Raw genomic sequence first — 24,421 nt, forward strand, 5'->3', positions numbered from 1 at the left:
TGGTAAAACGGTACAGTCGAAGACGAGAAGACGTAACAATGAGAAAACGAGAAGAAAAGGAGATAAAAAGAGTTAAAATAAAATTAAACTTTAAACGAAAAGAGGGCGAAAGAGAAGAGAAAAGACGGAAAACGAGAAAAAATATGATTTAAAACCGGTAAAAACCATGAAGAAAGACAGAACTGAAAATAAGAAAAACGAGACAGAAAACGAAGGACAACCGAACAATGTAACAGGAAACACGAGACAGAAAAGAGGAAAATGAAAGAAAAAGTGGAAAAGCGATAAAAAAGCGAAAGCGAAAACTATAAAAAACTAACCTGAAAAGAGCAAAAACAAAACTAAGAGTGGAAAAACGGAACAGAAAAGATGTAAAGTGAGAATAAGACGAAAGATGTCAATCCAAATTTCAAGTAAAACTTCGGGGCTAATTTCCTGTCCATATATATTTTTTTGTCAATAGTAAAGTTTATTATATTTAAATTTTTACGGATCAAATTGTAGTTCGAATCTTAAAGCACCTATATCTACCGTATTACTAGCTTTATCAATAAAATTTATATAATTTGCAATTTTCTTCAACACTTCCATATTAGTCCAAATTCTATCTTCTAAGCCAACTCCAAATTTAATTTAATACCATATAGAGGTTTAATCTCTAGCCCAATTTGAACTCTAATTTTAAGTTCAACTTCGAGCTTAACGGGTGGCTACTAAAATTTTGGAATGTTTTTGCGGCCCTTATACTCAACAACAAACGAGCTCAGAGAGAAATGAGTGTATGTATGTGTTAGCTCTCTATCTCTCCTCTCTATCAATTAAGATGCACCAGACGAATGTTTGGAGAAAATTTTGATCCCGTTTCTACAAAAACATCATGCAGATGGACAATACGTGTTTTGGCCGGATAGAGCATCATCGCATTACACCAAAAAAAAACACAATCGTTCCTGAATACTCATTCGATCCCATTTTTACCCAAAAACCACGACCCGAAAAATCTGTCTCAGTGCGCCCAATCGAACATTTTTTCGGAATTTTGAGTTCCTTGGTGTACAAAAATAACTGGAGAGTCACGAATTGCAAACAGTTGATTGATAGAATCCTGAGATGCATTCTCAAAGTGGACATGACATGATTTTCAAATGTACACTAATTTTTTTTTTCAATAATTGATAACGTATCTTTAATTTCGGTAAATCAGATCTTCTTTATGTATCCACAACCACAATAAAGGATTCCTGGAAATAATTTTAAATATTTCTAATTTCAGAAATATTTCGCATCATTTTCTTGTCAGTATTAGTATTTGTAAAACATCGACAATGTTTCACAAATACTAAATCGGCCAGGCCAACTGTGAAGTATTGCCGCAAAGACGATTATACGATATGAATCTTGTTTGAATAAATTTATTCATACAAAGATACAGAAGAAGGGGGGAAGAAGAAACGGGGACGTCTCGTACCAACCGTTTCTGATTATTGGCAGTTTTATTTTCGTTGGGAGTATTTGGCTAATAAAGGTTAAGTAATACTCCGGACCCTCGGGGATGGGACATGTACATTTACTTACTTGCCCTGGTAAATACCTAGGTTATAGCGCCTTTATTCGCTCTTTTAAATATACTATTAGCTGAAATTAGAAAAAATGGTTAAGCGACCTAACGATTTTCATGTTAATTAATCCATAAACAATTGTAGGCATCACTATTGAATCATATATTTTCTTTTGCAATATTCCGCATTTCTAGGATAAATGATCATAACTTGCATAATCATAACATAAATTTAGCTAAGATTTGTTAAGCCGTATTATGTTGTGTGCTCAGTCGATAATTATATACATTTATTTTCTCTACTAATTTTGTGAAAATACTAACTAAAATCAATGTACAATATCTAAAATGATAAATTTCAGCATAATACCAAGGCTACTTATGCCATTTGGTTACGTCAATCATTACCGTTGTTCAGGATTAAACTTAGCAACAAAAAGAAAAGAAAATAAAAAATTGAGGTCATACTGGGTTCTGCATTTTTTTCCAATTAAGCCATCTCTCTTTTAATGAAAATCATACCAACTCTTACAAATTATCACAAACCGTTTAACACTACATGTTATTCCATACATACCAGATACACTTGAACACTTGAAACACTTGAAGAAACATTTGAAGGTGGAATTAAATTAAATATCGATACTAAAGCCATTCCACATACAATCCACCATCCATAAGCTTTCATACACCTACCAATTTTCATACTTATTGCCACCAATCACAATCCACAGCCCAAGGTTAGTCAAGAGAGGTTTTCTAATGTTCAAATTTGTTTTTCACCCCCGCTGGGTTGCCCTTAACGATCACCGAAATTTTCAAAGCGGAAACTGTTGAATGTATAAACAACGTCGATGGTTGCTAACCAATCGTTCCGCGCACTCCTGTTCTACAAACTGTGAAAACTAGATCACCTATTTTAACTCACCTTGCCACAGCCCTCGCCAACCAAATCACAATCGCCTTTCTCATCACAGAATCCGTTTTCACCAACCACTATTGCAATTCACATTTCATTAATTTAAATATTTATTTTTAACACCTTCCAAAGATGTAATTTTATTATTTTCAACTAGAACAAAAAATTAAAATATAAAAACAGACGCGAAAATTTTTTCGCGTCCATACACGACCGCAGCTTACTTCGATCCATCACCAATTCCAAGTCCAATTCCAGATTCAAATAAAAACTTCATATTCGTTTTAGATCCGTTTTCATTTCCAATTCCAGGTAAAATTCCTAGCCTGAATTACTCTAAATTTAGGTCCGATTTCACTTCCAATTTCTACTCTATTTTCTAGTTCAGTTCCAAATCTAATTGTTAGTCCAATTTTAACTTTGATTTTGAATCCAATTGCATTCGAAAGCCCGGAGCTTGCAGCCTAAACGGCCGGTATTTTTGTGATAAGTAATGCATAGATTCGCCACCCTACTGGATTACTCGATTTTCCAGACCCTCGGTTTATGTCTGGGTACGCTAGTGATTAGGAGAATTTGCGTTACCAAAACAGATGTACAAGTAGCTGAGCGACAAAGGTGACAATCGTGAACGTTTCTAAAGGGAAATTAAAATCTATCGAAATCGTAGAAAATCGATTTGAAAAACGAAACCAACCAGGTCATAAAAATGCGCTCTTTTTTCGTTGTTTTTTATGTCAACTGTGGCTATATACTTAAAATACGAGTAGAACTGTTGGTCGTTTGTGGTTTCACTAAAATCTTTATAGCTAGCAAAGCAATTTTATTTTCAGTTTTAACCGCAACATTTATGACAACACTATAAGTTTGCCTCCGAAGGGGTGATTTGTTAATTCAAACTGAACCAGTCATTTATAAAATCAACCGATAATCACTCGTGCAAGCGCAACAATGATCGTTCCCACTGATCACAAATCTAATCAAAACAGCAAAACAAGCATTATTGACGCCGTAAAATCGTGATCCACCTGATGCCGGGCAGTTTTATCGGATTGGGTTTTTTTTGCACATCGAACAATCGGTGCCCGAGTAACACGACAGAGGAGTGTAGCGTACCGTAAAAAATCGGCAACATTAAATCGAATTACGATTCAGAGCCGGTCACATCGAGCGCGAGCGTCACTTTAACGGGCACCATAAAGAGTGCATTATATAGATTACCACCACCGCGGCAGCATAAAGCCGAAACATTTATCACCGGACGGACGTCAACATCAACACGTACCTATGCGATAACCGGGGCACACCGGAAACCCCAGATTGGTGGTAATCTACCTTATAAGCCGAACGTATTAATCGCGTAGATTGTGGTCTATAAAGACACGTGGAATTAAATGTGTCACCTTCGTTAAAAGTTTTTAAAGTCACTTTTGCTGTGACGTGGGTTCCCGAAAAAAAACCTAATGAATTATTGAAAAGTTACCCAATAAAGAGCTTCCTTTTTTCATTCCCCGGGTTTTATTTTCTCGTTCACTTCCCACCATGCATTGCACTGCTCGGCTCTCTGTTCGTTATCAATTATGAAAATAAATGGCTAACGAGGGAGAAATTTCGAATTCGGTACTTACTTTGTGCTTTGCGAAATGGTTGGGAACATTTCCGAGCGAACAAATTTTCAACCCCCAACAAATACGACGGACTGCAAAAAGCCCTTTTCCCAATTAGCAGATTATTCTCTTTGTCATCCGATAAAAGAACAAATCGCTCCAAGCGCTGTACGATGATTCTGCGATGACCTAGCTAGCTAGCTAGCTAGCTAGCACACAGACTCTGACAGACACTCCGAGCTGCGAGTGAATGGGATTCGGGTCCCACCCCCGGAGGGGGCCATCCCATGTCATCAAAGTGAATGAAGATTAAGTTCTGCTGTGTTCCGTCCTCTCGTGGTGCCAGCCAATTAACTCTTCAATGTTTATAGCAAACCTCAGCCACCTCTTTCAAATCTGCGTCTCCTTCCGAGCTTAGCCTCAAACAACTCAACATGCAATTACCATCAAGCGCCATTTAATTATACAGGAGGAAATTTTACCCCTCGCCATGGTCTTATTTTTTTTTTGCGAACAGAACCAAACCAACCGAAGCGAATGTGCCAATTTCAATTAGTTTTAATTTTCGTTCGTTCGTTCTTTCCACTTCTCTGGTTGACTCTATTTTTAGGTTTTCCGATTCCGGCCGCGCGAAAAATGTTCCTGCTGCGACTGCTGGCGTCGTCGTCGTCGGTGACCCGTCGTGGGGCTGGAACTGCTAGAGCCACGACCGTTGCTGGACTGTTCGGAACGGCCGTCGTTGCCATAAACCTGCTGTCGTCGACAACGTCCAGGTTAGTATACCTTGTACCTCTCGGTATGTGCTGCAGCAACAGCACAATGCTCCGGTTGTCATTTTTCTTTCGGTTCACCCCACCACCACACCACATCCATATCCACCAATCCATTCGGATTTGATTCATGTGCTCTAGCGGAAAAGTGGAGAACAAAACCAAAACGAAAAACGAAAAATTTTTTCGATCGAGAATGAAAGCGTTGAAGCACGATTTTTTGGACACGTTCCAATTTCGGGGGGCCAGCACTCCTCCTCCGGAATGAGATTGAATGATGCAGGGGTTGGTTGGGTTTTGCCGGCCGTTTGGATAAACCTAACCAACTGATCGTCAATCACTCTTCCCGTGTGTGTGTGTGTTTGTGTGAGGGCTATCGGAGCAAAGAAATTGAGTGGAAGACGGGTGCTTTTTTCTGGTTTCCAAACCATACTCTCGCTGCCAAAAGTTATCGAATTGATTGAGAGTGTGTCTGGTGAAATCGAGCAATTTGAGGTTAATGGAAAATGCCCTGGCCGTTGGGTTGGCTCTTTTGGCAATGTTCCAATGCAATGTTGAGGATAAAATCTGACCTAATTTAGTTGGCATTATCTTAGAAGCACTTGTGCTTCGTTTATTTGTTTTTAAACTAGTCGAAAATTTACCGAATTTATGGTTTATAAAGTAGGTACGGTTTGCTTTCACAGTACGCCCACAAATAACAATGCGTCTCCATCAAAAAGTATTCGATGGAGACGCCTGTTGATTTGTTGAAAGCAACCGAAAAGCGACGAGCAACAGTAATTACCGTCAGAAACAATATCGTTGACGGATTGTGAATCAAGGTAAAGAAAGGCTTTCGAGATCCAAAAAGTCAATGACGCCTGCTTGAGCGCCTCAACTCGGCATCGGCCCATCCTAGGTTTTGTTTTATTCACGGACTCGCTAACAGCTGACATACAGGCAAAGATATTGCCACCCATTTCTGGTACGAGAAGTGAACCATCATGCTAAGCGATTCCTGTGAAAAACCCGTCCGCTTGTCCGTAGTTCCTGACCTGTTTCGTTGTTGCAACGAAAATCAAATAACCGTAGGATAACGAATCTATTATTACCGATCAGGTTCAAAACTCCGGACTCTCGGGAGCAATTGGATTTAATCAAAGTTGAAATTAGACCTGGAACTGAAATAGAATTAGTCTAGAATTTGAAATAATTTAGGCACAAAGCTTTACTTTAAATTAGTGCGGAAATTGGACTTAAATTTGGAGTAATTTGGACTGGAAGTTTTATTTGAAACTAGACATGAAATCAAACTTAAAAGAAAATTTGAAGCTTTTATTTGAGATTCAAAATTTTACTTAAAATCGAATTGAATTAGACTTGGAATTGGACTTGAAGTTGGATATTGGATTTAAACTTGTAGTTGATACTGAATTTAAAGTTATGCTCGAAATTGAGCTTAAAATTGTTATTGCTATTGGAGGTAAATTGCATTTCAAATTTTAGTTAAAATTGCCCAAGCAACAATGTGTGTTTTGTTGTACTCTTATGGCGGTTTTCATAACCAATTTTGGTATTAAATACCATTTCAAGAGTCTAATAAAACCCAAATTGTTGCTTAGGTTGGTCTTCAAGTCAAAGCTTAAATTCCACTTAAAATATTGGAATTAAATTAGACTTGAATTTGGACATGGACACGCAGTTTTACTTGAAATTAGGAATGACATATCGTCTTGGCTGGTAAACGGCCAAGACGATATGCTGACAGGTGAGGAGGGCGATACTGTGGGGTTCGTTGCGGGCTTTGCAAGCCTGAACCACTAAAAAATCAAAGCAATGGACTCCGTAAGTAATAATAACTCTAATCGGAACAATCGGCAAAGACCCAGGCGACGAAAACGGACTAACGATTGGAAATTAGGAATATATCGTCTTACTCTTTCGAACGTTTCACCTCTACTGTTCTTTTTTTTTCTCTTTTATAGTCCCGTTTTACCATTTTTGCTTCTTTTTTGTACCGTTTTCTAGGTTTTTTCTCTCACTTCCGTGATTTTTTCTACCGTTTTTCTTCTTTTTCTATTATTTTTCGTTTTTATGTCCCATGTTTTCTCTGATTTTTGTACCGTTTTCTTTTTCAATCCTGTTTTTTCTTTTGTTTTTCATTTTTTTGTAATTTTCTTTACCATTTTCCATTTTTTCTCGTCCCTTCTTCCTTGTTTCTTTTCTAGGTTTCGTTTCTGTCTAACCTTCCTCCTTCTTGTTTTTCGTCTCCATCAGTTCCATTTTTCCTTTTTTAGATGTCCCGTTTTCTCTCTACTTTTCTGCCACGTTTAATATGATTTGGCCCTATATTCCCTTTGTTCCCCGCGTTTCCCTTTTTATCTTCCGTTTTTCATCTTTTTCTCTCCAGTTTTACCTTACTTATTGATCCGTTTTTCCTGGTTTTTAGTCTACTTTTTCTGTCCCATTTTCCCATCCCATTCCCATTTTGTCCCATCTTTCTCCTTTTATATCCAGTTTGATCTCTTATTGCCGTGTTCGCCGTTTCCACTCTCTCTCTCTCTCTCTCTCTCTCTCTCTCTCTCTCTCTCTCTCTCTCTCTCTCTCTCTCTCTCTCTCTCTCTCTCTCTCTCGATATTCTTTTTTCTCTTTTGGATTCTCCTGTTTTCTGATCCGTTTTGCTTTTATTGACCCGTTTTCATTCATTTTCCTTCCCATTTTCCACTTTTCTCTCATGTTTTTCTCTTTTTCTGTTCAATCGTTCATCTATTATCTAATTGTCCCTCCTTTTCTCTCTCGTTTTTCCTTTTTTCTGTTCACATTATTTCCTTTCTCTCTTCTCGTCTTATCCCGTTTTTCGCCCTTTTCAACCGAAATTTTGATTTGTCTTTTCTGCTCCGTTTTTTTTTTCACATTCCGTCTTCCCTCCCATTGTGTCTATTTGTCTGTTTTTCTATTTCTGTTTTTTTCTGAATTTTTCTATTTTTCGGTGAATATACCAAGAAAATTTACTTACATCCTCATCAGAAATTGTGTTCTCGTACAACGTACGCACTTATTCGTTCACAATCAATACAATTTCACCCTCTTACACCGATCGCTCCTTAGTGAACCAAACCATTTCGTTCTGCGTGTGATTGTCGGCAAATACTCTTCCACCCACCTTGCCCAAAACCGGTCTAGCCTATATTGACACTACTCTCATCCATTCCGTAGACCATCTCCTGTTACCGTTGGTAACCATTCCTGTTCTTTCACTCCGCTAGAACGGAGCAAAATAAAACAATTAACCCTAAGAGCTTCATGCTGCGATGACTTCAATGGCATTTTAACCATCGCAAAATCACCATCGACTCGACTTCACCACGAACTGTCTGGAAAATTTCTTAACACGGCATTCGTCACTGATTTAGAGATCTCATTGCTGACTTTACAGACCTCACCATTCTCTCCCACGCTCCGCCCATATGCGGTGGTGCTAGTGGAATGAATTTCCACTGCGTATTAGTACCGACTAGTACCTACAAATTTCCTGTCCCGGAAAATAAATTCTGGATCTATTTATCCCGAATTCATCCGGATGTTTCAGTTGAAAACGTGAATGAGTTGATTAAGGAGTTGCAATATGGTGCACCACCCGAGATTGTCAAGTTGGTTAAGAAGGTCGTGAATACTAAAGCTTAAAACTCCTGCACCTGTCACCTAGTACTTGGCCGGCTGAAGTACTCACCAGAAAATTTTTCAAATTATGGTACGAAAGCCGACCGCAATGCAGCAACACCAACAGCAATCGATATTACGCTAATCTGCCGCTAATCTTTGGGAGAAACAGGATACCGCTGAGAAGATAGACCCCAACCGCTGAAGCGAAGGAAACTGACTGCGGGTGCCTACTGGTTACTGGTTCTGAACGCTCACTTAGGCACTATTCTGAAGCTACTGGTCTGTTTCGGTATCATATTTAGTTCGAAGGTCAGATGCTCATCGTCAACCGGGATGCACTGTAGTTGGTATGATGGAAACCCCGTAGCCCTCCGGCACAGTTGAGCCTATTGCAGCCAGTGTTCACGTTGTTCGCCGACAAGCAGTGTCATAATGCATCCTGATGTGCCTTGCGCTAGGATCAGGGCTTCGACCGATCCTTTTTTTTTCTACCGCAGTCACACCAACGCGCATTCAAGTTCACACCGTCCGTTTAGTTGTGGAATACGAACGCTATGCATAACACAACTGGCAGTTTGCTCAGTCAAACGCCTATTGCACGCAGTAGAACGAACGCGTTCTAAAGCTTTTTAACATTTTCGTTTCGATCAAGTTACCTTCACCGTTTGGAGCAGCGAATGACTGCAAAACAGTCGAATGACTGGCAGTCACCGCGCTAACGAAAAGCAACCGCACAATCGTATGCTTCAATACTACAAAAAAAAACAACCACTACATGTGCATGGAAGAAGTCGGTCGGACTCCGCCCAATACAAACGAATATTCTGCTTGCGTCGGACCGACGTCCGGGTGATAAACTATTACTGTGAGAAGCCGAACGAAAAAATACATTACCGTATGCTACCAGTCAGTTTGCAGTTTATATTCTCAAAGCGCAAAGCAAAACGGAAGATCGACTGTTTGCTTTTGCTGAGATGCCGCATAAATTGTAAGACGGCAGCAGCGCCAGCGGCAGATTGACTGGATTCAAAAAACAGTCAAATGATCGTTCAAAAAGCGGAGTTTGAATGCGGAAAGTTCGCATTCACGGCAGTCACATTCAACTTGCGATCCCTTTTCAAGGCTAGGACGATGGAACCCGATCGCATGCCTTCCATATATTATCAGAAAGTCAGAGGTTTGCGGACTAAAACTGCTCGACTCCACTTATTATCTAGTTGTGAGTTTGACATATTTGTCTTCACAAAAACAGTGTTTCACAACCAGTAAGAGATAGATAGTTGATGTATTCAGCAAAGTTCCTTATTTTAGTATGTTCTACAACTTTTTGATGAAAAAATTTGGTTTTTAATTTAGGTGAATTCACGTCACCCTAATAGTGCAGAAAGATGCACTATATTTTATTATTAAACTTCTCCGAAGACACCACCCTTGAAAAATTACGCATTTTTTACCCAATTGCTAATGATAATTATAATAGACCGTTGTATTTTTATTAAAAGGTGTGGCTTTTTGGTCTCGGGTTTCTTACGAAAACTTTATTTCACGTTTTCGGCTGACGTTTCGAAAACCTATGCCTTCATCATCGGAGCAACTATTGTTATAAAACATTACAATTATTTATACAATCTTCATCATTAAACATACAATTACTTACAACGTTGACAAATGTTAGTCAAGTCAAGTCAAGTCAAGGATTTAAACATAAGAATATTGATTTAATGATGATAATCAATATTTATTTATTTACTATTTGATGGGACTTTCAACCGTTGGTTGGTTCGCCCCAATATGATGATAATCAAAATGATGAGAACAAAATAGGCATAAGCTAGTTATTTGGAAGCTTTTCTCTTATTAATTGCGTCAAAATATTTTAAGTCTACATTCATTTTCGAATCGAAAATAGGCGAAAAAATTGTTGTTCACTTAACTTGATAGAAAGCGATTGTCAACGTAAACAAAATGACGTTTATTGCATCCGAAGTACAGTTTAATTGTTCTGTAAACATGCCTGAGATGAATTTTGAAACAACTATAACTTTTGAGGATACAAACGGATACAGTCAATTGACACTTGCTTTTACAGGTTTTTTGTGGTACTTTTAAGTAGGAGTTGTTTGATCTGCCACCATTTGCCACCTTGGGAAATATTGAAGCTCAAAAAAGTACTATTTTTCACCATAAAAGCTCGAAATCTCCGAAACTTTAGAAAATAACATATAATAATATTCTACAGAAACGTTGATTTTAGTAAGATGAACAATTTTCTAGAACACAATGAACACGTAAAAATTGACCAGAATCAGTCAGGGTTTGAAAACTGTTTTAAAGGGTTTCTCTAGTGATGTCCGTTAATCCTTCGATTAATTCAACTAATCGAATAACATAAGGAATATTCGAATAATTTTTAATCGAATACTGCCAGCATGAGTAGTTGAATTAATCGATTAGTGCAGACAACGCTCACTGATTAATCGGTAACCGAATAATTGCAAATTTCGGATATCACTAGGTTTGTCCACGAATAACGCTTCATAGAAAATTGCCATGAAGAGATACAAGTATGGTGTCTTTGACAAACTTGTTTGTATTAATATTCACTACAACATTGCCAAAAGTACCAAACCTGTATCTCGTATATTCGAGAATATACGAAAATAATATAATAGAATATAGATATAATAGAAATAATAGAAAATAAATTTCGTATCTCACTTTTAAGGGAATCAATCACCCAAAGATTTCTCTCACAAGAAGGGGCTTGTTATACCAAGAAATGTTCCTAAAGACACTACATGCGAAAAACTACACGTTTCGGCGCAATATCACACGATCACGTATTTCGATGTTTGGACCACTGTGCATAGTGGTCAAATATTGAAAAAAGCGGACATAAGCAATTGGGTAAAAATGCGTAATTTTTCCAGGGTGGTGTCTTCGTAGAAATTTGATAATAAAATACAGCGCATCTTTCTGCACTATTAGGGTGACCGTGAATTCATCTATTTTTTTGTTTTTTTTTTCATGTTGGGTATTTTTATCACTTTATTATAGCTATTTTGTCAAGATGACGCACCACTATCAGAAGTGATTGTCATTGTTTGACTAATAGCATTTGTCCAGCCCGGTGATGCACTTCGGATGAAGTGCACTACTGCGCTGGGAGTTGTTCTCCAAATATCAGAGGGTTCTAACAGCCCTCTTTCGAAGAACCTTAATCTTTTATTGAGAATTGCCGGACATCCGCATAACAGGTGTTCCGAGTCTTCTTTTTCTATGCCGCAGAAGCGACATATATCATCATGAAGTTTTCCCATTAGCTTCAGATGATAGCGGCTCGGACAATGTCCTGTTATAAGACCAGTATAAATGCTTAGATCTTTCTTCGAAAGCTCCAGTATTTTGCGAGTAATTGAAACGTTTGGAGAGATGAAACGTTTCGACTGCCTAGCATTGAAAGTGTTATTCCAATTTGATTCCACTTTCGTACATTCCCATGCTTTTAGCTCCATTTTTAAAGCAGAAGCAGATAAGCAACAGAAGGGCTCAGGTCCTACAAATTGATGAGATGATCCGAGTCTTGCTAGTGCATCAGCTCCCTCATTTCCATCAATTCCACAGTGACCTGGGACCCAGTACAAGTTGACTTGGTTACGACGAGACAATTTTTGGAGTGATTGAATACATTCCCAGACAAGTTTTGATGTGCATGTCGCCGACTTTAGAGCGTTTAGAGCTGCTTGGCTGTCGGACATGATGCATATATTTGAATGTTTATAGTTCCTGCGCAAGCACACAGTCGTACATTCTAGAATTGCTTGTATTTCAGCTTGGAATACAGTTGGCCATCTGCCCATAGAAATTGACATGTCTATTCCTGGGCCAGTGACTCCTGCTCCCACTTGATTGTCCATTTTTGAACCATCTGTATAGAAAACTGTCGAGCCTGGACGAATATCGGGACCACCATCTTCCCAGGAATCACGTCTAGGCTCAAATACACGAAATATTCGGTTGAAGTTGTAGTTTTTCTCCATCCAATCTTCATTACTGGTTACAAGAGGATTAATACTAATAGTTTTTAGAATACTGAGATGACCTGTTAAGTCCCCTTCAAAAGGTTCTTTGATCTTTTGATCCTCAGAGCACTTTTTTCGGCTTCTAATTGTATAAACTGATGCAATGGAAGTGTATAGAGTAAAGCATCCAATGCCTTCGAAGGTGTACTTCTCATTGCACCTGTTATTGAGAGAGTGGCTAGCCTTTGAAGTTTTTCCAGTTTTATTTGGGTAGTTTTCTCTTTCGTTTTTGGCCACCAGACCAACGAAGCATAGGTAATCCTGGGTCTGACAATGGCCGAATAGATCCAATGGATCATCTTCGGTTTCAGTCCCCATTGCTTACCAAACATTCTTTTACATATCCATAGAGCATTTGTTGCTTTGTTTACTGCTTGCTCTAGATGTGTGTTCCAATTAAGTTTTCTGTCAAGAAACACTCCAAGATATTTAACAGTGTCTAAAAGTTTTAAAAGTGTTCCTTTCAATCTGATGTTATTTAATGTAAATTTTTTTCTTCTCGTAAATGGTATGATAGTAGTTTTATTGGCATTTATGCTGAGACCCTGCCTATCACACCATGATGAAATCAAATTTAAAGCCATTTGCATTCGGTCAGCGATAATAGAATCAAATTTTCCTCGAACAATTATGACTATATCATCTGCGAAGCCAATTATTTCAAAGCCTAGCGCTGTCAACTTTTGAAGAAGATCATCAACTATTAAAGACCACTGTAGAGGTGATATTACGCCTCCTTGTGGGCAACCTTTTACTGCTCTAATGCTTATAGATGAGCTTCCAAGGCTTGCTGATATCTCCCTTTTTGATAACATTTCGCTAATCCAGTCGATAATGGATATATCGAAACCACGTTTCGCCATAGCCGTAATCATTGAATTATGAGATGAATTATCAAATGCGCCTTCTATGTCAAGGAAGGCACCTAGTGAAATTTCTTTCGCTTCAAAAGACTTTTCTAGTTTTTTTACAACAGTTTGTACTGCTGTTATTGAAGATTTGCCTTCTTGATATGCGAATTGATATTCGCTCTAAGGATCTTTGGCTAAATATGATGATTTTATATGCTCATCAATTATTTTTTCCATTGTTTTTAACACAACGGACAATAAGCTTATCGGTCTGAAGGATTTTGGTGAAGTCTTATCCTTCTTATTAGCCTTCGGAATGAACGTGACTCGTACTTGTCGCCATACTGCTGGTATATGACCTAGTATCAGGCTTGATTGAAAAAGGTTTGTTAGAATAGGTGTTAAAAACGCCTTGCCCTTTTGTAGTAGTACAGGAAAAATTCCATCCCTACCCGGTGATTTGAAGGGTTCAAAAGTGTCAATCGCCCATTCAACCTTGCTTCTTGTAAAAATTTTTTTGACCAGAGTACAAGCATCATTCCTGTTTCTATCTAACCCAGTCATTTCACTCGCTATTTCGAGAATGTCTGTCCTGGTTTCAAGATTTACAGTTCTCAATGCCGGTGCACTTTGGTCTCCGCATGTATTAATGATTGAACAGGGAAAATGTGTTCTCATCATTAACTCTAATGTTTCCTTAGTTGAGTTAGTAAAAGAGCCATCCTCTTTTTTCAAAGTACCTAACCCATTAGAATGATCTTTAGCGAGGATTTTCTGCAATCTAGCAGTTGCTGGAGTATTTTCAATGTTTTCACATGTGTGCCTCCAGTGAATCCTCTTTGATCTTCGTATTTCCCTATTATAGGCAGTGAGAGTTTGTTTATACTCCTCCCACTGTTGTGTTCTTTTTGCCCGGTTAAATAATTTCCGAGTTTTCTTTCTAAATTTCTCCAAAGTTTTGTTCCACCAAGGTACATCTCTATTCGTAGAGCGTTCCTTTGCAGGACAGCTTTCGTGATAAGCTTGTTGGATCAGGTTTGAAAGTTGTTTTGAGTTGTCCTCAAGTTCTTTACATGTCCTTGAGCAGCCTTTCAAGTTCTTGACTCCAACCTTCAGTTTCAAATTATACTGATCCCAGTTTGTTTTCCTGGGATCTCTTATAATTTCCTTAAGTTGCTGATTAGCTTCGTAATCAAATATGATTTGCTTGTGATCGGACAAAGATTCTTCATCCGATACGTGCCAATTTTTTATTTTATCAGTCATCGTTGGACTGCATAGTGTTAAGTCAAGTACTTCTTGCCTTATTGCGTTTACAAAAGTTGGCTCTTCCCCTTTATTGCATATATCTATATCATTTGATGATATATAGTCTAAAAGGAGTTCACCTCTGTTATTGGTATCTGTGCTGGCCCAAACAGTGTGATGGGCGTTTGCATCACATCCAATTACAAGTGCTTTGTTTTGTTTCTTGCAGTAAGAAACCAAATTTACCACTTCTGGTGGAGGTACTTCACCCAAATCTCCTGGAAAATATGCAGATGCTACGCAAATTTCAGTCGTGCCATGGGTCGTTGGAACCTCCATCATTATTCATCTATTAGGGTGGTACGAACTTTTGTTGTTTTAAAAGTTTCAAACAAATTTTTTTCTTCAAGAAGTTGCAGAACACACTAAAATAAGCAACTTAGCTGAACATATTAACTATCTATCTCTTACCGGTTACGAAATATAATGATGTGTTAAAAAGGAGCGCTCAAAAATCAAGTACTTTTTTTACACGGTTTGTTTTTTCGAATATAGAGAACGGGGCTATTTAGGGACCATTCATTTATTTCTCAATACGTTTGGGAGAGGCCCGACATTCGTCACGTATTTTGTAAATGGTCCCTAAATTGCACCGTTCTTGAGTAATCGAAAAAAACAAACCGTGTAAAAAAAGACTCGAGTGTTTGCTAAAATTCACATTTTCACTGAAAATTGTTTGTCGCTAGGGCGCATATTTAATAGGTTATAAAATAAATATAAAAAAATTTGCAATATTTAAAAAAAAAATTTTTTTTTCAATTTCGGGCAGCTTCGCACAAACCAGCCGCACTATTAGGTGAAAGAACTACATTTTATCTAAAAAAATATTTCTATCAGGAGATCTCCAAAGAAATCTCAGAAAAATCAATTGAAAAATGTGTTATTTTTTGATAAAAAGCCAAAGCATTTTTTATCCAATTGCTAATGTTCGTGTTTTTTTCAAAATTTGACCACTGTGCGCTGGGATAAAACCGATCTGTTTCCACCACAAAAAAGCTAACTTTATGTATAATCCGATGTCAGGGTATTTAATCGCGGCAAAAATAGTCATTTTACCCAAATTTTCTCACTAAGCATTGCAAGATTAAGGTAGCATGATTTTTATTTGACCAAAACGACAAGAGACAAACAGGTGTCGTGAACGAACACCAAACTGTTTAAATGCACATTAAAAATAATTTTCTTTTGGTGAAAAAAGTTTTGGTTTATTCCATCGGGATCTAGAGAAATTCACTTTTATTGATGAACATTGATGAAACTAGAATAACAGTCCGTTTATTTGACAAAAACAACAATAAACAATAATTTTTCGTAAACAAATACCATGTCGTCAAATTCCGCTTAATGGTAGCTTATTTATGGCGAAGAAAGATCAACTTTATCCCAGCAGAATCCAGAGATTTGGACTTTTACATACCTTCATGTCGAAAAAAGAACGGCAAAAACGGCTGGAAACAGATGCGTGCCGTAAACAAGCATTATACCATTGGAATCCTTATAGAAATATAATTCTTTTGACATCAAAAGATTGATCCTAGCTCAGCGGCATTTCGAGATATAGAGAAAAAGGACTTTTTTCGAAAAAAATCCCCACTGTGCATTGCACAAATGGGCAAAAACGAGCTCGTAATCCCAAGAATTAGAAGCCGCTGGTTTGGAATCTCACAAGATACCGTCAAACGGGGTAACTTGCAACAGTTCTCAACTATGAGTGCAAGTGAAAACTTATCTGTAGTACATTTGAGGACATTTAATTGATACAAAGTTATTAGGTCTACCATAGAACAATTTCACATATTGAGAAAAAATATGCGATCAATATTGGCTGTTGTAGAATTTTTTAACTAATTTTTTACTAGTAACCCCTTAAACGGGGTAACTTGCAACAAGCAATATTTTTTGGAAATTGAACGATTTTAAAGATTTGAATGAGTTTGTTTTGACTTTAATATGCAAATGGTAATCCGACTTGCGATTTTTAATGCTTTTGCTATGAATATACGCATGAATGTCCTATGTCATGTTGGTGAAAAAAATTTATGAGCCCCGTAACGGAAATTACAGAAACAACTTTTTGTTTTATTCATGCAATTGATATTCCTTGTCTGGTTCCGATAGAGCTGCCTTCTTTAAGGATCATTCACATATTACGTAACGCACTTAGGGAAGCGGGAGTTGTGTAACAGCGCATTACACGTCGTATATCCACTATGTAAAATCGCGTCATGAAGTGGAGCGGGAGAGTTAAAAATCATCGATATCTCGATAACGTAATATATGGATGGTCATTACGTTACGAGTGATCGTAATTAGACACTGTCATATTGCTGGTCGATTCTCTCAGTAAGGTTACTTCCGTTTTGGCCTCTTCAATGGCCATTTTCAGTATATCCAGAGATAAACTGGCATATTTCCGATTTACCGAAAGTATCTTACACTCTTCAGATGTGCTTTAGTATTGTATTGCAAAATTAAATGATAACGTGCCTCTTGAAGGTAACGGAACACAGCTTTTTATATCTACCAGCTGCAAGTTACCCCGTTTATGTACTTGTTTTACGAATAATGTGGTAACAAGTAAGATAAACAAAACTAGTCATCATAAATCAATTATTCTGTTTCCTTACTGTTTATTTTACTATAAAAAATGAGTGTTAGGCTTCTTTTATTTGAAGTGCCTGTGGGCGACACAAACGTTTTACTGACGAAAAATTGACGATGAATTTGACACCATCTTGTGGGATTTTTCAAAAATCACCAAAACAGCAGAAAATCAACATAACAGTATTTAAGGCTTCTTTGAACTGTTAACAACAAGATTCAGGGACTGATATAGATTAAAAATTGAAGTAACAGATCAAAAAGTACAGTAAATTGGATGGATGTAGCGTTGTTGCATGTTACCCCGCTGTTGCAAGTTACCCCGTTTGACGGTACCTATTCTTATTTTAAAAATGCGGGAAATCGATTGGTGATAGTTTCATCCTGCGCAGACTTCGGGAAGTGGTCCATTTTGCCCTATTTTCCCCAAAAATCATGTTAAAAGCTAATTAAACAGTATAAAAACTGATTTGCCGCCCATGAAACGAACTCAAATAGCTTCAAAATGTTGTCAAAACATCAGAAGAATGTTGTCAAAACATCAAAGACAGGGGAATAAACTCGAATAGTACCAATTTACTCGAAAGACATCAGGAGAGTTGATTGTCATCGATTCAGTATCGTGATGAATTTACAATCGGTTCGTTTTGTCTGATTCTCTCCTGATCTACAAAAACACGTTCATTTGCTATTGCGTAAAAAAATCGTAATTTTTCAACGATGGTGGCTTTGGAGAAGTTTATCAATAAAATACAGCGCATCTTTTCAAACTAACAAAACACTCAGATAAACGTGGTGGGAAAGTGGCATTGATGATATTAAATTATTTAGAAATTTTTCGGGAGAGATTTTCGAATCTCTTCAGAATCCGCGATCAGCAGATTCATCTTCGATGAAGTAGCAAGGGATGAGGACGAAGTTTCTGAAGTAACAGGAAAAATGAACCGAACTTTTTCGTTTTTGAAGGTTCATCATTCTAATAATGGGTTTCAAGAAACCAATAATTATTCAAAAGAAATGGCGGTTGACTGTGACCAGTGTTGCGAAGCCCGCACTTGTGTGAGCTAATTTTCTCACACACGCACGTTGGCGAAAGCATTCCTTTCGGACTCCCTCTCAATGTTTATTCATGCACTGCAACGACTTTTGCGAAAGTGTATTTAGCTAACAGCCACGGTCGTCGTTCTCGCATGTCATTGCAGCCTGAGCAACTGATACCGATCATTCGCAAGGCACTCGCACTGCCACCCGCGTGTAGAATCGAGGGCGTAAGATGAAGAAGAAAAGAAAAAGTAATGCAAAAGCTGTATCCCAGTGTGCCGGTAGCCCTCACGGGCAGCTGGCTGCTCACAAGTTGTTTGCCTCGTGAGTGGTTATGCAGAAAGACGCTATGAGACTGGGCATTTTTGAGTGTGTCGATAGTAAAATTTCTTCAGAAAAATTATAGAACACACTAAAATGAGCAACTTTGCTGAATATAGTAACTATCTATCTTTTGCTAGTTGCGAGATATAATGATTTATTTAAAAAGTACACTTAAAAATCAATTCTGTACAATAACTCCGCATGCAATTAATTTATTGCTTTCGACTGTTCTCCAAAATTATTCAGTACGATAAAATGCACATTTTTTTAAGACTTTTTTTTACCTTTGAGTTAGTTTTAATCGCTTTAATTAAGTTATCTATGTATATTGGGGTGAATTGGGCAAAATTAACTATTCTTACATTACGCACAGTATGGAATGGATAGAATTTGATGCTTCTTATGTTTTGACAAAATATGGAAGCTATTTGAGTTTGTTTCACGGGCGGCAAATAAGTTTTTATACTGTTTAATTTGCTTTTAACATGATTTTGGAAAAAAGGGCAAAATGAACCACTTCCCGAAGTCTGCGCAGGATGAAACCATTACCAATCGATTTCCTGCATCTTTTTACATAGAAATAGGTATCTTGTAAGATTCCAAACCAGCGGCTTCTAATTCTTGGAATTACGAGCTCGTTTTTACCCATTGTGCATTGTATTGTTCTTTAAATTTGAATTAGTTATTTCGAAAGCAATCTGTACGACGTAGTCGAAGATAATGAACACATAAATAAATAAATAAATAATCTGCAATAGCAAATAAATCAATTAAACAACCTGCTAACTGCAGCGAAAACTGCTTGATTGATTGATTGCCTCACAGTAAAACCTCCTTCAGCGTCTTAGCCTGTTCAGTCGACTACTCTAAGGCAAATTTCCCTGTCAGCGTGGGACGTCCTTTTTGCGTGCACCGCAACCAATAACCGGCACACTTTATTAATTACTGGTTACTTTATTACTTTCACCACGCCCGGCTCGCAAACGCGAGCGAGAGACGACAAATTTGCTCGATAATTGGTTAAATCATTAATCAGCCCTTAAAATATTACGGATGCTTCATCCTAATTTCCTTCGGCGAAGTATGTACAAGTTTTCGCCTACTTCGGTTCACCCAATTTGTCATCAAAGGGGGGAAAACACGACAACCACCGTCGCGTGGCGTCGCGTCGCGTCGTGGTGAAAAAGTTCATAAACTACAGTTGCCTACTTCGTTGAATGCTCGTTGAATATTAGCGTAAAGCTCGCTCGAACAGTTAGAGGACAGTTTCGTTCGTAAACAGAGTGATAAATCGACGACAGCAAAAAAAAACAAAGTTTGCTGAACTGTTTGTTCATCACATTTTAATCATCGCAATATTACAGTGCTTTCCAGGAGGACCCTCTAGCTAGGGGTCCTTTTCCAACTGATTCTAGCAGTATCGGAACGAGTGTACGTGCTTCATAGAGTAGGGCAAATTTGTCGACAGCAAACATCTATTTTTCGGTTGTACGTGAGCCCCGGTTGCAATCAGCATAACGAACTGAGCGTAGGATAGCTACGGGCAAATCCGTTACCGATCTGGGATAATGATGATGATGATACATGCATGCATGCAGCTTCGATATTTGAATTTGAACTGAACCACAATAGGAAAAAAGCACTTCCGCAGAAACGCGGAATTGAAGTGGCAGCTGAGTGAATCAGCTGGAAAAGTTTTTGTTTTCCCATCCAATCAGACAAAAACCGAAACGTTTGCATGCACAAGCCAGTAAATAACTCGAGTTGAGTTTTTCGATTTTTCAAAAGTGATAAAAAAAAACCTTTTGTCCCTTGCTAGGGAATACTTTGGTCGCTAGCAAAAGAGACACAACAAAATCCAACAGAACCGTGACCGTTTCCTACTCTGCTTTGAAGTTTTGGGCAAAATTCATTTCATGCCTCACTGTGCTAGCATATTCATTTCCACATTTATGTAATATTCCACCGGCACCCTTTATCCATATTAATCACATGTAATATAGTTCCTTTTTGTTCCGCAAATACAAAAAGCTTTACATCCGAAAAAAAATCATCCGCTGCATAATTAATCATATTATTACCATACACAAACGAACTTCATTACAACACCACACACCGGTCGGTGGTGGCCAGTCCAGTCAGGCCAGCACACAAAGTCATGAATATATATTATATTACGGCGGATAATAAAAGAAGAAAAAAAAATACACTTCCAGCGTCCTGGCCTGCCCGTCATCGCAGACGGGAAGCAATCCGCTGACAGCCGCCAGCGGCGGCGGCTCGGTGTACGATTTCAGTGCCGTCGACATCGATGGAAAGCGGGTCGAACTGGGCGGGGATCGCTACCGCGGTCACGTGCTGGTCATTGTCAACGTAGCCTCCAAGTGTGGCTACACCGATGGCCACTATGCCGAACTAAACCAGCTGCTGGATGAGTACGGAGAGAGCAAGGGTAAGAAGCTGTGTGTGTGTGTGTGTCCGATGGACACAGATAGTGTAGATCCTGAATGGTGTGCGCTGACAAAAATCTCTGTTTATTGTCGCCAGGACTTCGAATTCTAGCCTTTCCGTGCAATCAGTTTGGCAACCAGGAACCGGACAGTAATGAGGAAATCAAACGGTTTGCCCGCGAGAAGAAGGGAGCCCGGTTCGATTTGTTTTCGAAAATTTACGTCAACGGGGACGAAGCGCATCCGCTGTGGAAGTTCCTCAAGCAGCGCCAGGGGGGAACACTGTTCGATGCCATCAAGTGGAACTTCACGAAGTTCATCGTCGACAAGAACGGGCAACCGGTCGAGCGGCATGGACCGCAAACCAGCCCGCTCGAGTTGAGAAAGAATTTGGAGAAATATTTTTGAACTAACGAACTAAACAGGAAGCATTTTCTGGTTTATCCCTATGACCAACCGAAAAGATTGACCAAAGATTAATAGTCTAATCCTAGTAGATGTGAAAGTAAGTTTGCCAAAAATAAATGATATTAATTGCATTCATATGCTTGCGTACTGTCTGAGGAGAAATGGACATTTTTGTGCACACTTAAAAAAAGTGCCGAAGTCAGCAAAATTTTACCGAGATTTGGACAGCCGAGCGTTCGGTAAAATTTTTTATGATGCCAAACGTTAATAAAGATCCGTAAACGTCGATTTGCAAAATTGAAATTTTCACCGAACGCTCGGCTGTCCAAATCTCGGCAAATTTTGCTGAGTTTTTAAAGTGTGTGGGGATGAAATGAAAAGAGTCTGATTGATTCCAGTTTTAGATGCCGTGGAATTGCAAATAGGCAGTAGTTACAGAGGAGTCCAAGACCGGAACCAGGAAAGCATTTGCAACCCCTTGCCCAGACATAAACCGAAGGTGGGGCCCCCGAACGTTCAGAAGAACGTTTTGGCCTAGAAATAATCCAGTAGGATAGTGAATCTATTTATTTTCTTATCACAGAAATACCGGCCGTTTTTTTTTTTCTCTCCCGTTTTCCACTTTTCGTTCCGTTTTTTTCTCCTTTTCTCTCGCTTTCCTTGTCCTCTGTCCCATGTTTCCTGGTTCATTATTCTGTTGTTCCTCGCTTCACTAGTATTTAATCGTATTCTTTTTCGTTTTCCGTCTTTTCTCTACTCTTTTTACTCGTTTTATTAAAAAAAATGTCGTCTCATTTTAACTCTTTTACCGGCTTTTCTTCTCGCTTTCTAGTTGTTTCGTCTTCGGGGGAACCGTTTTTCCTCTTTTTGCTGTCATTTTCCCGTCACAATTTAATCTGTTTTTAATTCCTTTTTTGTTTTGTTTCCTCCGGTTTTCCTTTTCTATTTCTCACTTTCTCACTTGCCTTTTTCTCTGTCGTTTAACCTTTTTTTAATCCGTTTATCACGTTTTTCTTTTTCTGTTCCATTTTTATCCCATCTTTCTCCTTTTATATCTCGTTTGACTTCTTTTTTCACGTAGTTTCAATAGGTTTTCTTTTTTCTCTTTCATTATTCTACTTTTTCCTTTTGATTTCTCTTGTTTTCGGTTTCGTATTTCCTTCTTTTCTCGTTTTACCCCCTTTTCTCTCGCTTTTCCTTTTTCCTGGCCGTTATATCCTCTTCCTCTATTTTTTTCTTGTCCCGTTTCACGCCCTTTTCTGAAGTCCTGATAGTTATTTTCTTTTTTCTTCCATTTTTTCTCGTTTCCAAGTCCATTTTTCCTCTTCTCCTGACTCAGATTTAGTTATTTTCTGACCCGTTTCGATTTTTTTCTTGCTCTCGGTCTCGATTTCCGTCTTTTCTCGCTTTTCTGTTTTCGTCTGTTCTTTCTTAGGTTAGTTTCTACTGTCCCTCTTTTTTGTCCCGATTCCCTACTGCCGTATTGTATGTACTGCTTTTCCACATGTTCTGGCACATTCTGTTCTTCTTTTCCGACCACTTTTTACCTTTCGTTTTCTTTTTATTCATTTGCCCTGTTTTGCTTTCGTTTTTTTATCCGTTGTTTCAGAAGAAGAAATACTTCTGTTCCTTTTTTCTTCTTTTCCTGTCCCACTTTCGCCCTTACCCAGAGCCCTGATTGTTCTTTTACGTTGTTTGTCTTTTTTCTTCTATTTTTGACGAAGGACTTCGTCTTACAGCAACGTTTGGGATAAATCAGTCAATTTTTATTAGATTTCTGAGATATTTACACTAATCGATCGAAAAAATCGAATTGGAAAATATAGAAAGATATTGATTTTCAATGCCTTTGAAAAATTTAAAATTAACAGGAATCCTACCCTTTCTCGTTGATTGCTAGTTGCCTTGATAATTCCTTATTGTGATGTACCACCAACGGCAACACGAGCGGTGCCGCAGTTTATTTTAACACTAATTCACCGCAACAAATGCGCAGAAAAACGCATTAAAACTAAACCCAATGTTTTGTTTTAATAATTACTGCCGGCCCAATAAACTTTATTGTTTTCATCCTTAAAAGGACGGTTTCTAGTAATGGATAAAAACAGTTAGAAATTTCGGCATTCTTCTCACTGCCCAAGGAAGGGCAATACAACAGCTTCAATGTTTGGCAGAACACCTCTAATAGCTCCGAAGAAAAGTTGGCTCATTTCTCCGTCGACAGGAACAACCAGCTGCGGAAGATACTGGTCTTCTCGTCGTCACACAATCTGCGTTGCCTGCGGCTAAATCCAACATTTCAGCTGCGAAATCACTGCTGCTGGTTCATGGGCGCACATAGTCTTGCTTTCTCAGCAAAAAATGCCTACCAGGAACTGCAGACCAAGTGGGACTTTCCCATGCCCTGCTTTGCCAGATGGATGTCAGACGAAACGTTGAAAACGGCAAACAAACTGTTGAAAATGAAACCAATTTTCGACTAACCCTTTGTTATATACTAAAGTAACGAGCGGCTGAAAAGGAGGTAACTACGAAAGGCAGAAATGACGAACAACGAAAAAAGGGCCGGCCTTCGGAACTTTGAAACTTTTAACCAGTGGCTCTTTTTTCCTAGTGTCTTTTACTTTCATTTGATATGAATATCCCCCTTAATCTAAAACTGTCAAAAGTTAGTCATTGCTTACTATAGTGAAAATAAAAAAAATACTTTTTTGTGTTAGGAAATAAAGATATAGTTTCTTCGGCAAAGTTGTAAATATTGTAAAATCAAGCAACTTTGCTGAAGAAATAAAATTTCTATCTTTATCGACTGCTGAACTATAGAGCCTATTCTTTGAAATTTCTTTAAAAATTAGGT

At 38.3% G+C, this 24,421-nt stretch overlaps 1 protein-coding gene across 1 annotated transcript; it reads left to right on the forward strand.

The window, feature by feature from the left end:
- Positions 1 to 4,720: 4,720 nt before the first annotated feature.
- On the forward strand, positions 4,721 to 21,564 carry LOC128732325 (uncharacterized). Its single transcript, XM_053825570.1, has 3 exons — positions 4,721 to 4,851; positions 20,923 to 21,158; positions 21,254 to 21,564. Exons 1-3 carry the CDS (start codon positions 4,721 to 4,723, stop codon positions 21,562 to 21,564), a joined length of 678 nt encoding a protein of 225 aa, XP_053681545.1.
- The last annotated feature ends 2,857 nt before the right edge of the window (positions 21,565 to 24,421 follow it).

This window comes from Sabethes cyaneus, chromosome 1, assembly GCF_943734655.1.
Source record: "Sabethes cyaneus chromosome 1, idSabCyanKW18_F2, whole genome shotgun sequence".
Lineage (NCBI taxonomy): Eukaryota > Metazoa > Arthropoda > Insecta > Diptera > Culicidae > Sabethes > Sabethes cyaneus.

Excerpts from the sequence above, each read along its gene's own strand:
- LOC128732325 (XM_053825570.1), top strand. The coding sequence starts at position 4,721 with ATGTTCCTGCTGCGACTGCTGGCGTCGTCGTCGTCGGTGACCCGTCGT. Across the intron at positions 4,852-20,922 it reads AACCTGCTGTCGTCGACAAC|CGTCCTGGCCTGCCCGTCAT; the intron begins GTCCAGGTTAGT and ends ATACACTTCCAG. Across the intron at positions 21,159-21,253 it reads TGAGTACGGAGAGAGCAAGG|GACTTCGAATTCTAGCCTTT; the intron begins GTAAGAAGCTGT and ends TATTGTCGCCAG.